This window comes from Halyomorpha halys, unplaced genomic scaffold (assembly GCF_000696795.3).
Source record: "Halyomorpha halys isolate HHAL.00 unplaced genomic scaffold, Hhal_1.1 Scaffold126.1, whole genome shotgun sequence".
In the NCBI taxonomy this organism is placed as follows: Eukaryota; Metazoa; Arthropoda; class Insecta; order Hemiptera; family Pentatomidae; genus Halyomorpha; species Halyomorpha halys.
Genome location: NW_027112074.1, coordinates 1,525,883 through 1,540,770, shown reverse-complemented (window position 1 = coordinate 1,540,770; position 14,888 = coordinate 1,525,883). Strand labels below are relative to the sequence as shown.

The window sequence follows — 14,888 nt, the reverse complement described above, 5'->3', positions numbered from 1 at the left end:
TTTTCAATCTATATTTCTTTTAATTTATCAAGACCTGAAGTGAAGAACATTTTTTTTTTTTTTTTTTTAATAAATGAAAATCGATCTTTATTCTGGGACACATGGTCCCCCAAAGAATAATAGATTTTGTCTGGCTATATTTACTAATCTTTAACATAATTAAATAAAACTATTAAAATATTTATATTCATAAAATATGGACAAAAGATATGTATTTATTCAAGTTTATATTGATGTTTATTATTTATAAGTTCATGGAAGATTGATAATCAAGGAGAAGGATATATAATTGGTGTTTGAATGATGTTAAGTAAGAAGCTTTATGGATGGATATTAGTAAGGAGTTCCAACATGAGGTAGCTCGAACATCAAAATATTTATCAAATAGAGGAAGTTCTATGGAAAGAGATGTACAAATCGGTAGGTTGGGATCTTGTGTTTAACAGGTGAATGGACAAACTTTGAGTGATTGAGGTCAATGATATAGGAAGATTTTTGGTTATTAGGGATTGAAATATAAACATGCCAAGGAGGTATTGTCCCTGGATACTGGGATTGAGCTAACTTTGCTCGATATAGTAGTTAGCGGTATGAGAACGCCTGAGAATACCGAAGATAAATTTTATAAAGCAGTTCATTAGCCTTTTTAGCCTCATTTCTTGTGCAATGGATATAGTCGAGATGTGGAAGCTTAATAAGCTTGCGAGTACTTCCTGAATGTATCCAAAAACAGGTTTTAATTATCTTTATTTAATTTTAAATCCTGATAATCACAATCTGAGATGGGCTGTATTCTAAGATATAAGGTAAAATGTGAATGGATTACAAGTAAAGGCGTACTATTGACAACTTCGAACAAAAAATCTTTTTGTTGCTTGAATCAAATTAACACTTCAGTATTAACAAAATTATGAAATTATCTATAATTATTAATGATCTCATGATTTTTTCAATATTAAAGTGTAAATTTGGTTCAGAAACAGCTAGTTACAAATAAAAAATCTTGTTTGTAAAATCATTTCTTTTATTGTTATTACTCTAACACTTCTTTTCTGAGACAAATGATTAACTTAAAAGAGCTTCAATTTTTTGTAAAAAGTCTATTTTAATCGTTAAATCATTACAGTCAATTCATTACAATGAATACAGTTTCATGAGTTTGCTCTGTCTGAGTAACTGAATTAAGGTTACTGATTAAGAAAAATTCAAGCTCCTTGAAAATTCATAGAGATTTTTAATTTTTATTTACAAATAAATAAAGTCTTTTTATAATTTTATAGTAATAGTAAGTCCTTTTTTTTTTTTTTTTTTCAAAAATAATTTTTCAGGTAAAAAGATCCTCCATAATTTTTTTACTTACCTATTTATATTAAATTTATATAAATGGAAGTATAGCAATTTTGCAAAATTTTGAATTCTTCTTTTCGACGGAAATACGTGTTTTGAAGCACCGAGACCAAGTAACTAAGTCTTGCATAATGGTCTGTGTGTCTGTGGTCAGCCTATCTCGAAGAGAAAAAATCGTAAAAAACAGAAATTACAAATTTAAGGCTGGTATATGCTTTAGGGTGTGACAACAACTCTTTTGACAAAATAGACTAACTGGAAGTGCCACTTTGTATAACAGATTTTTTATATGTTTTTGAATTTCTCAAACAATGCTTTATCAATTTTGATTAAACTCTGTATATCAATATACAATTGAATGTTCTTTAATATCATGTTAATAGTCTGACACGGCTTAAATGAGGATTGTTTAAAAAATCTGCCTCTAAACTATCTTTAAGTTTGTTTGTTTGAAATAAATAATCAGTTCTCATTGCTAGAAATAATAAGCAATGGATAAATACAGAATATTAAACAATTTGATGAATAACTAAAGGAGAAAATAGGAAAAATAGATATAGGTTTGAATCTGAAAAAGCTAAAACCGTCCGATCTCTACTAATTACATGCCTATACATACTTTGTATACATCCATATATAACTTCATTATATTTTGTTATAATTTTGTAATCTTGCCAGGGAAAAAGTTAATATTCATTATTTCTACCTCATGAATCCTAGGAAGATGGGAATGATACCTTACAACATTCATGTTTGACGAGTTAGTTAAACTAATAAAAAAAAAATTATGAAGGAACTATTATGGCCTAAAAAATTATATCAAAATAAATTCAAATTTATTGCATAGCTGTTTATTTTTTTATTTCATATGTTTTTTTTTTTAATTTTACTGTTCATCAATTGAGTAGTTCAGTGAGTGTGCAATAATTTTTTTATAAAATCTACTAGCCCGATTTTAAGGCAGTTTGCATGTTAATAAACGAATCACATGACCTTAACTGGAATAGGTCATTATTTATGTTCAAAGAAAAAATTCTTACTTCTTTTTATATCTGTACTTTGGTCAACATTTCGGACAAAATGTCCACTATGTAGTCCATCTTACTTATTTGATGTCTTATATCCTCCTCATTTTAACGGATTTATTCAAATTATAAAGTATTTTATTATCAATTGTTCTATTTTCTTGTCGAGTCTCCATCTATCAATCTGTTACATAATGGAAAACATATGTCTTCTATTTAATCATAAATATGTTATAAGTTTATTTACACTTTAATATAAACGTATCAACATTTTAAAATCTTTACAATTAAAAATGTCAGTATATACATAGCTGATGAGAGCCATACAACTATTTAGTCAATAAATTAAAAACACTTCATCACAGAAAAAACCACAAAACTCTTACAATGATAACAAAGGCAACAATCCACACAGAAGGACTCATAAGTATAGAATTTTTGCTGTCATTGGGTTCGTCAGAGTTTTTCAACAGTCCATTGGATTGTATCGTCTTGTAATCATTATCGATGAGTCGCCCTATCATACAATATTTCAATGCATCAGTAATTTCAACTTTTACAACTTTTCCTATCAGTTCAGGTTTCCCTGGAACTAAAATCTGAAAAAAAAAATAAAATAAAAAAAGTTTAATATAGATTTACACTTTTTTGCTCATATAATCATCAATGAATATTTGTACTACATTATAATCAATATAATGTATTATAATAAATAATGAAATCTCAACCCCATAGCTTCTAATTGAAGGAAAAGAGGATGGCATATTATAAAAGATAACAAGGCATAATAGATAAATAATTATATATACTTGTTGATATCGCTTGTTATGTGCGACAAAATGGACTCCATCATAGGCTTTTTCAGTGACGAGTACAGAATGAATAGTGCCTACAGTACCGACATATGGTTCATAAGACAGGTGGAACTCTGTAAGTCTCTTAGTTCGCTCTTTAACCTATAGTACCAAAAAAAATTAGTTATTTTTAATATATGATAATTTACAGATAAGTGAATTTTAAATAAATGTCACAAGTTACCAATATCAATATTTCAAAACTATTATTCAGATATTATTACCATCAATGTTTCACCAATGTAAGCATCATCAGAAGTAAAAAATATAAAATTATACAAATGCAGAATATAGGAAATACATCTCACACCAACAGACTAAATAAAGATTAACCCTACATCTATAACAAACACTTACACGTAATCTGACAGAATAAGCTCAAAAACAGAAATATATCTTATATGCAGCAAGGTGGTTAAATATGTAGCTCAAAATAGAGGATATAAATTAGAGTTTATGTTGTGCCTTGAGTGAGGGATTATTCAGGGTAAAGAAAAGCAAGATATGAATAATATAAAAAATATGAAGAGAGTATGCAGTGGAGTGCAGGAGTGGAGCAACAAACATAAATAAGTAAAACTATGATGCCAATAGATAGGTTTTAATTAGAATATTTGATGATAAATGCATACATTTGCATATTATAAATTAACATATACATACATTAATATGTATGAAATAATAAATTATAAGTAAGAAATGAAGATGTGATTCCGGATTACAATGGAAGTTTCATTTTCAAAGAATGCATTTTAGAAATGAATCTTGTAATAAACATTAATGAAGGGCATATTGCTGACTAATTAATTTGTGCTTTATTACTTATGCTCATCTTATTTTTTGGTTTTTAAATCCAGTTATTGATTTTCTAGTATTAATAAATTCAAATTTCTATTATGTCCATATTTTAAATATTGTCTCACATTATTTTTCTATAAATTTGTGTTTGATTTATCACTTTCAATTAGTTATACTTTTTAAATCAAATTATTATTGTTTTTTATAATTATGAGAGATAGTTGACCGTGGATAATAAATGAGGAGAAGATGGTTGGGGGTGCGGTCAATGAAAAACACAAATAAGTATGATTAAAAAATAAGTTAATCATACTTATTTGTGTTTTTCATTGACCGCACCCCAACCATCTTCTCCTCATTTATTATTGTTTTTATTTTGCATTGGTTTCTTGTTTTCATTTATGTTGATTTTCTCAGTTTTTAGTACTGATGATACCTGACTTGGTGAAACGTGGACCGCTTACTGACTAAAATATTTTACATATCAGTACATAATACAGGATAACTAATATAGAGAAAAACTAATTCATATAATAACCAGTTTAGGATGAATTCTAGGCATCGCAGCTGCAGGTGTCCCCGGGCGAGGGAAGAACTGATTGATGAAGATGGAAGGAAATTTATACTTAGCAACTAATGACATTGTTTCTTCAAAATCTTCTTCGGTTTCAGTCGGGAATCCACAGATGATATCAGTTGCAATAGTTACTCCACCCACAACACTAGATTAATGAAAAAAAAAATCATCATTTAAAATATTTAATAGAACAGTTAAACAAATAAAACTTTTATTTATTGACTGAAGCAATTTAAAATTGAAAAAGGAAAAGTTAATTTACAAAAATTAATCATTAAAACAAAACATAAAGTTATGAAATGAAATTGTATAAATAAACAAGAAAACTCCAATAAATTCAATCTTTAAAAAAATTAGAGTTATATTTTATTATGTATTATAGATTAAAATCATTTTTCCGTAAACGAAAAGTATTGCACTAATCAAATATCAATCATCAATCTCCAATTATAACAATGAAGCTATAAAATAGGGCAACTTGGCACTTCTATATCTAACAATGGTTGTGTAATAGGTTGAGAATCCAACAATAGAACTAATTGAGAGAAATATAGTTCATACATAAGTATCCTTAAGTTTATAAATTAAATAGATATATATTTCATATTGTTTTTTGTCCACTTAAAAAAATCTTGGGCTAGTTAAAATATTTTGCAAATGACTGAAATAAAATATACTCAAACCATAGCTAGAAAAATGAAATTGATGAGGAAATTAAGGCAGAAAATATTTGTTATTTTAAAATTTCAACATTGCTTAGCTCTCACACCTTCTGTTCAGAAACTAAAAAATTAGAATTTACAAAACTATTATCCTTCAAACTGTTCTATACGAATGCGAAATGTGGCCTCTTAAAGGGAGAAACAGCAACTTAAGATATTTGAAAATAAAAAACTGTGTAAAACATTTGGATGGGTGAAGGATGAGTTAAACAGAGAATTCATTAGGCTAAACAACACCTAATGGCATATAAAGCACCCGCCTAACATAATTCTGGTTACAGAATTGAGGCGAATAAGATGGACTTATAAAGTTGTAGGGTTTTGGAATGAATGTATCACTAAAAAGTTAGTTAACACTGCCCTCCTGGGTAATTGTCCAAGTGATAGAACAAAACATTGATGATAGCATTGCACAAGAACTGATCTTGTAGTTTTGCATTATTGGATAGATGGTTGTAAGCAGTGATTGGTGGTATCAGCATTGAACCATTAAGTTCGCTAAGCCTATAATTATTATTCATATAAAATATATCTTTTTCATAATTTTTAAGAAGTTTTGAAATGCTTTAAATAAAAAATTTAATGTTTAACCACAGAGCCTCATAGATGTAAAAAATAAAAAAGTAAATTAGAAACAAAAAATTGACAAAGGATGTTTTGAAATTCCATGACTCAGATACAAATGTAAAAAGAGCTAGCCATAGCTTCTTCATACCATCCAGCATTTAAACGTTAATGATTTGTCCTTTGAAAATAAAATGGATCCATCAATTTAAATAAACACATATCCAGGAAAACACATTTGCTCATAAGTAAGTGAAAGTAATGTATGGAATTTGATAAAATAGAGACTGGGCCATTTATACACTAATCTTCAAAATTCACTGTTTAAATATATGTGTATTAAGGAAAATACATTTGTGCTAGCAAAAAAAAAAAAAAGTAATAGATTTTGATAAGTTTAATATGGGACCATCAAGGAACCATACTCCACAATGCATGAAAATTTCATCAAAATCGGATTAATGGTAGTAGCTATAATGCCCGAACAAGAATTATATTGCAACATGAAACAAAATTTACTTCTTTATGTCTAAAACTTAAAATGCGAGTAGAAATAATTCCTTCATCAAAGCTCCCAAAGCTCCCTCTAGGTAGTAAGGAAGCTAAATATATTTTTACTTTTATTTTAGAAATTAAACAACTACTTACTTGGAAGACAAATAGTCTACTACTTTTTCAAAATCACTCCTTGTGTATTCTCTTTTCATTTCGCCGAGGACGCTATCAGAGCCTGACTGTACAGGAACATGTAGGAAACTGTATACACGATCATGAGATAATATTTCAGCCATCTCCTGCAGAACGAAAAAAAAAATTAATTAGTTTAATTACATTTACTCAAAATGGTTACTAATTAGCATAAAGAAATATAATTATTAAAAAAACTATATGGCTTTGTGAATCCACATTTGATGGTAATACTTATTGTCAATGTACCTACCCTCCCATTTGAATCCCATCAAAACCCAAACTTACAAGATTAAAATTTTGTTCATTTTCTAAAATAATTGCATCATTTTTATACATAAGCCATACCACTTACAGAAGGTGAGTGATAATCAAGTGGTATTTTGCTTGCTCAGAATGGAAGAGAAAAAAATTCATTTATTCATTTTCATCACTTAATGATTTTTTATTTTCAAAAAGGAAAATCAGCCTGTACAGACAGTTAACAAAATTTGCAGCGTGTATGGCGATGATGCCTAAGGAGGAACCACCATCCATAAGTGGTTTGTTAGGTATAGAACCAGAAATTTTGACTTGGAAGGCACAAAGCTCTCGTGTCGTCCTTCAATTGTTGATGATGACCCAATTCAAGCATCTGTCACAAACAACCCTCACTCTACGACATGGGATATTGCAGAACTGTGCCCAGTTGGAACAATTAAAGGCAGGAGTTGAGCAAGTGTCCAGCATTGGTCAATCGCAAAGGCATGGTTTTCCATCACGATAACCCCTATTCTCACCTGTCTGCAGGCCTTGCCCCAACAGATTTTTACTAATTTTGGGCCCTTCAAAACTATCTTAATGGGAACCACTTTAATTCACTTGAGGATTACAAACTCACATAGAGTTCATTAAGCAAAAACTGAGAATTTCTGGAAGAACGGAATTTAAAAATTACCTGAAAGCTCACAATATATATTAGATCAAAATGGGTCATATATAATTGATTAAAACTATTTATAAGAATCTGAAGTTTTTATTGAAATCACCAAAAAAAAAGCTACGAACTTATTTTACAACCCAATACAATAAGACAGCTAAAATATATTAATATATACCTAGAAAAGGTTTTGAATCTCAAATAATAAAAGGATAATCCTCATATATTTACAAGGTGTCCATATTTCCACAAATTAAACCTTTATCCTTCATAGAATCAAACATTCAACAAAATATTTTATTTCTAAAGGCCTGAAAATGCTATTCATTGTTTAATGAGAACAGTCACATATTTAAAATAAAAATTGTAAAATAACAGCCTTTCCAGAATATCCAATAATCATCGGATCAAAGGCGGCTTATGGCATCAAAGCTAAGCAAAGTTGGCAAAATAAAAGACAGAAACACTCTAAACTGTTTCAGGATGGGCCCTGTGACAATGGAAGTAAAGTGTAAAGTGTTCAACTATACATGGTCACTCTAAGGAAAATAACAGGGATCTATACTGGTCACTTTAAACTCAACCTCTGACTGACAGGATCACTTATGATTAGATCCTGCCACACTGAGGATGAAACGCCATATCTCATAGTGAGTAAGTGAGACAGATTTAAAGGTTTGAGGCTCGCACTGTTTGGCATGGACAGCAGATCTGTACACTGACTTGATGAGATTCATAGAATTGATTAATCTTAAGCTTTAAACATCTCATAAAGATCACACACAACAGTGCACTAAGCCAATTGAAAAAAAAAATCACCCTATAAAGATAGTCAAAGTAAATAAAGAAGAAAACATTTCTCCTTTGTTATTATTCATGTTAATACTCTTCTCTCTTTTTTTTTTTAAATTAAATTTTACTTATAAAATAACTATCCATACTAACCTCTAAATGATCCAATATGTAGGGTGGATTTGTCATGCCAACACGAAGCATTGCTCCTTCCGGTATCACTTTTACAAGTTCTTTCAAAAGAGCAGGAAGCGAAGAACCTATGTCCCTTCCGTAAGCACCGGTATCTTCTGAAGTCAGCCATAACTCCACCACTCCTTCAGAAAAAGCTTCAATGGCTCGAGCAATTATTTCCTCTACAAAAAAAAAAAAAAAAATTACTGACCAATAAAAACAGGGTACAGCGGAAATTCTCTTAACATATAGACTATCGATTAGTAGGTTCATATTTATTGCTCGATTGCCGACTTCAAGTTATCTTGTATTTTTACTAAGAGCTAACTTATAATGGGCGTCCGAGGCATATTGTAGTTGGTAGCCAATGAGTTAAATGGTCACCATTGGAGAATTGTTATCCTCATATTAGAAGTCTCTGCTTGTGAGATAGAAAAAAATTTAATTATGAACCAAACTAAAATCAAAAACAATATACAAATAAAGAAATAAAAAGAGACTTGAACTGGTAAAATAAACCCAAGTATGTAAAAATAGTTTTACTCTGCTGGCCATTTTTCATGATAACTTTTCATTCATTATATTAATAGGTTCCTATGTGAGATATCTTCTGTTCTGCTTAGCAAATAATCCAGAATATTTCCAAAATCTGGTTTGATGCACAAATGCTTGTGCATTAACAAATTAAAATTCTTTCTTTAGAAATCTTTCTTGCTTTGCAAGTTTTGTTTTTCAGTTCTATTGTTTTATTTGGCAAAGCTGTTCAAAACTTGGAGGTAGTTATTTAATTCTGTTTCCAGCTTAGAATTTGTCCAATAACCAACGAATGTTTTTACTTCATTTTGGGTTAATACTTGGAAACTTCCAACTTTTTTTTTCTTAACAAAAGATCAGCACTTTTTTTTTTTTTTTCGGCCAAGACTCCCACTGGAGTCCTATATTGCCTAACGCTTCAGGCCGGATTCGAACCAGCACCACCAATAGACATCAAATTGGTAAGACTGCGTCTTAACCACTGGGCTACGGGCGGCCCGAAGGTCAGCACTTACTAGTTAAAACAACCTAAACACCAACTAGCCAATGGGAATACTACCAGTTTTCTAAAGGTATTAGTCACATGCAGTTTGCAAGAAAAGTAAGGATCCGCATTATTTTTTTATCTTTCTCATCCATTGTAATAAATTAATTAATTTTTTTTTTAGCCCAATACAAATTAAACTTCACTATCACACAAAATGTAAGTATGAGGTTATAAAACCTTCATAAAAGAATTACAATGAAAACATGTTCAAGACTTGAGGGACAGGGAGGTAGAAAAATGTATATATGATCAATGAAAACGCCCCTTCTAAACAATCTGTGAAATAAAATTTTAAGAAATAATTTTTCAATTTAACAAAGCCTTATCAATTAAAAATTACCAAAAAGCCATCATAGAAATACAAACTGTATCATTCATTGTAAGTTTGATTAGAATAAAGCATATAAAGTAAAAACCAATCAAAAGACAACCTGGTGGATAGCTGCCAAGTTCCCCTCTTGCATGCTTGGTCTTGCAATAGGTGCATTGGTTGAGGCAACCAGTGTTGATAGGAATTATTTCAATAAGAGGGTTCCTTCTAACCTTAGGCAATGCCAGGGGTGCTCCACCAAGTTTCTTACCACCAGACTTCTTAGTCCCGAAAAGCCTTACGCTATTACCTAAAAAAAATATATATATATAATAATTTAAATTATTATTATTAAATTATATCTCTAAAAAAAAAGGTTGGTATTATAGAATTCCTCAAACACCTATTAAATTATATAATTATTATTTTAAACCTATTTATTTTATGTATAAATGAATGTACTGTGGAACCTTGGTACAATGAATCTCAAGGGATTTTCATAAAATTTATTATTTTGAGGATTGCTTATGCCATTCTTTTATGGGGGTGTATGGATACATATACATTGAGTTATATATAGTTTATTTATGAAAATTCATTACAAGTACTGTTGTTGAATACTCCTGTAAAATACTAGCTAGAACATAAAGTAGTTTAGGGAAATAAGTGGGAGAAAGAAGCTTCCGAATAGGGAACAATGAGAATAGGAAAAAATTATGAAAACCAGTTTAGAAGATACGATATATATGTGTTTGTTTTTTTACCTACTAATTTTACTAAACTATTTTTTAGGAAATCAAGATAATTACAGATTCCAATAGAAATGCACCTACGGAATCCAATGGTGTAGAAATTTTGTTTCTAAAATCAACCTGAATATTTTTAAAAAATGGATTTAAAACACATTAAAAATATTTGTATGTTTTGTTTCTAGAATAGGTATACGACTATAATCCACTGATGAGAAAAATGCTATTTTCTATCAATATTGGAGTGGAATAAATAGGTCAATCCTACATAAATACCATTCCAGTTTCCATGATTATAAGATCTTAAACCAGATTTTAGTTAGATACACAAATAAAATATCAGATAAACAGGAGTGCCTGTAAAAATGAATCACAATGTGTATCAAATAAACATACCATTTAGTGTCTGCTCGACAACCTCAACAACCCTGTCGATTTGTTGCACACCTATAATGCTCAGGCCTTTGAGGAACTTTGATTTTGGTGCACCCTGAGGAACACAACCAGATACGACAACATATTTTCCAAGCTTTTTAGCAGCTTCTATTTCATTTCTGAAAATATATTCTAATTATAATTTTAAATACAATTATTGTTACATTAACTTTTTTAAAAGTTAAGATCTCGACACAAAAAGTGAAATATTATACAATGAGTTCATAAGGAAATCTGTAAACCTGTACCATTACAACTTATGAACATTCTTGGGTTCAGAATCAAGTAAAAAAGTACTGTTTCTAGATTGTCGTGTAAGGATGTGATTTAGTTCGAATCACACTCAACAGCCTAGTTTTTCTCTAATTAGGGCTTGGTGGTTGGTTCACTTCATTGAGGCTTGGTGTGTCTCAGGAGGGTCTCCCAACTCCTAGGTAGATTTAACAAAATAAATTATTACCTGCCATAGCCAGAAGTTATCCTAGTAATTTTAGAAATATAAATTTGCACCGGAAGAACCTGTCTGGATATAAGAGAGATGGGAGAAATTTACGCATGGATGGAGGAAAAAGGTGGGAGACAGAGTGTGTAGTCAGCAGGACGTGCTTGTGAGTTGTGTTGCTGAAGTTAGAAAGAACTAAATCAGCTTTTATTGTTGGACATTGTCCTGCTGACTTCTGGAACAGTGGGACAGTCTAATGAAGTGGATAATTGATAACAAGTGTTCTAAGACTGAATGTCAATGATAACAAGTGGAAAGAACTATATTACATGTCTCCATGTGATTTAGATTACATAAGTTATTTTTTTTATTTTAGCATATTATTGCATTGTACAATTCATCTTTGGGATTCCCAGGGATGCCTCCATTTACCATTTTTATAATAGAGTGGCTTTATCCTTCCTACCAGCATAAGTAATTCCTGTCATGCTTTCTCTACCAAGATATCTAATCCCACCATTATATATCTTCGATCTCCTTACATTCAGAGCCTCTATTCATTCCTACAATATCTCTTATTGGTCTTCAGAATTAGAAACAACAACCCACCGAACTGTAGCTTTTGACAGAACCTTCACTATCAGATCCTCAGCGGATCTGACGGAATTCCATTCCTACTTCCATCAGCTGCAACAGAACACTCCCCACTTATATATGTTTGTTCTTTATTTATTGTGTTATATATTATTATATTACAACTTAATATCATATCTTAGTTTGTTTTTATATTGCCTACCTGAGTTTTCATTTACTGTGAATTTTTTATTTATTGGTAATTTAAATTTTCTTCAGAACAGATACCCCCAATGTTTTTTTATATTAGTCTTTCAGTAAAGGTGCTGCCAGATGTCAGGAGAATTTAAGTTTACAGTAGTAGGTTGACAAAAACCCTTTTTATTTATTTACTTTTGCCATAGGCACATTATTCAGTATAGTAAAGGTTTTCAATATTTTCTTAATAAAATAACATAGTGCCCAAGGGAGTGTTTTAGATATCATTTAGGTTTTGATACATAGTGACATTTGTTTATGAATTTTTATTTTTGGGCCCACATCTCTACTGAGAGTGAACATTTATAGGCGTAATATTATTCATACAGACTTGATCTTGGCACAGAAGATATATTCAGTGTCTTACTCACTGAACTACCCTACTTTGTAACAAATTCATAACAAAATATAAAATTAATAACATAACAATACTAGATTACAAGTATCACTCCAACATGGAGGTGGGTATATAGATACTAGTACACAAAACAAAAACAATCAACTACTATTAATGGTTATAACCAAAAAAACAAACAGATTCATATTTAAATGAATTTAGTCCCTGTTATCGTTTGAACAGGATCTATTACCTTTTTTTTTTTTATCATTTAAGTGAGTGTAAGCTAATACTTGTGATTCTATTAACACAGTTCTAATATTGAGTATAAGTGAATACACACCCACTCACCATATTGCCATGACACTTATGAACTCTTACCAAGTCAGGAAATTGTTAAGTTCATGTAATCATTTTGATTACACATATTATTTGATGATTTTTTTTTCTTAATCACTACAACAAATTGACTAGTTCTAATGCTTTGAATATTAAGAAATAAAATTAATAAATTAGCCATAAACACCTGAAATGGTCTTCAGCAGGACTTTTAACAGTACAGCTATTGAGTAACCAAAGGTCTGCCTCTAATTTATCATCTATAAGCAACAACTTAATAAGAAAATATTCATTCTAAATACACTGATGCAGGGCATTAAAATGTAGCATACCAGTCAAAGTGTAACCATAAGTTGACAGCAAGCCTGCCATATATTCCCCATCTGAATTATTATGAGTACAACCCCATGTTTTAATAAAAATCTTTTGTGTACCAGGTACTATACTTCTGGGAACATCCTGGTCACTTGAATCAGGAATATTTTCTATTATTTCTTTTTTTAAGGATTTATGCCTCTTAACTCTTACAGTCACTCCTTTTCTAGAGCTTTTACGTGGATCTAATTCTTGAGATTCAATCAGGTCTTCGATATCATCAATTATCTCACTACAGGCACCGGGCATCTTGATTTGCAGTAAAATTCCTTGGGGTTTAAAAGTATTTTCATATGTCAAGATGTTGAACTACGTAAAAGATCAGAGCGAGAGCTTATTTTATTGAAATATCAATGTCATTATGAATCAAATCAATTCTGAAGAGTAAAAATCATCAAATTTGAAATATCAACTTAATCTGATAAAGTTCCCACCGAAAAGCACGAGATCTTAACCTTACTAAAAAAGGTTACTTAGAGGTAAATACTTAGAGCTACTGCCTACTGATCAGTAACATATACCAAAGAAGAAATAAGGTATAGAAAATAATTTAATTTTAAAAAAATAAACCGACTACAGAAATATTGCTATTTCTTCTAATGTAAAGGGATGTAACATATTAAAGGAGATATGCTATTGTATTAAATGTATGAGTAGATTGTTAGTGATGTCTGTAAAAAATAATGAAACTTGATATAGTAGTCGGATCTCACATCTGAACGAGACTCGAGACTTCTGAAAACACGTTAATACATTTTCTTTACGTTTACACGTGTATATGCAAGAGTTTTTTTGAATAAACTTGCCAGGAGCCGTAGCGTTAAGTGGAAGGAACCCGACTAAAATACTAAGTTTCATAAACATCACTAACACATATTTAAGACGATATGCAGTAATCCCTCGTCTCTTAGAAGAAATAGGATTATTTCCGCAGTTGTTTTTTTATTTAAATTTAAAAAATTTTTATTTTAACTTTTTCAGTTTTCACGTATTGACATTTTATATTTTAGTATTGCCTTTGACTAGAATTTCGATGAATGTGAATCATGTATTGATACGTTAGTAAAAGTGTCGTATAGAAACGAGTAACGATAATTTGGTGGTATTATAATAATCACAAGCAGCTTCGAATCGCGAAGGTAGCCGAATGTCTGCCTACCAATTCAGAAGTGCAAAGTATGTAGTTGGTATTGGTATTTGGTGAGGGAAACAAGTCCGGTAACTGGGCCTCCTGGTACTTTTTGCCAACCCTTGGCTGGGACAACCTGAGTTGTATTAACCAAGGTGAGAGTGTCAAGATTCATTTTTCGGGACCGCCAATAAATAAATATTTAACTGCCCCAGGTGGAAATCATCAAAACATACCGAACCGAGCACACCGGTAACTACGCCCCAACCCACATGTCACGTCCCTAGAGCATGCAGTTAGGTTAGGTTTCAACAACTCACTGGTCTATTTCTCTATGGTTCTGTTTGAAATTTGATTACATAGATTATAAAGGATGTGTATCATTATTCATTGTATGATTT

At 30.6% G+C, this 14,888-nt stretch overlaps 1 protein-coding gene across 1 annotated transcript; it reads right to left on the bottom strand.

The window, feature by feature from the left end:
• Positions 1 to 1,016: 1,016 nt before the first annotated feature.
• Positions 1,017 to 13,820, bottom strand: LOC106678170 (threonylcarbamoyladenosine tRNA methylthiotransferase). The gene is made up of 9 exons (XM_014416541.2): positions 13,316 to 13,820; positions 13,171 to 13,243; positions 10,996 to 11,153; positions 9,972 to 10,160; positions 8,439 to 8,641; positions 6,536 to 6,681; positions 4,563 to 4,746; positions 3,182 to 3,328; positions 1,017 to 2,971 (listed from the first exon to the last, which is right to left on the bottom strand). Exons 1-9 carry the CDS (start codon positions 13,605 to 13,607, stop codon positions 2,732 to 2,734), a joined length of 1,632 nt encoding a protein of 543 aa, XP_014272027.1. The 5' UTR covers positions 13,608 to 13,820; the 3' UTR covers positions 1,017 to 2,731.
• Positions 13,821 to 14,888: the final 1,068 nt, after the last annotated feature.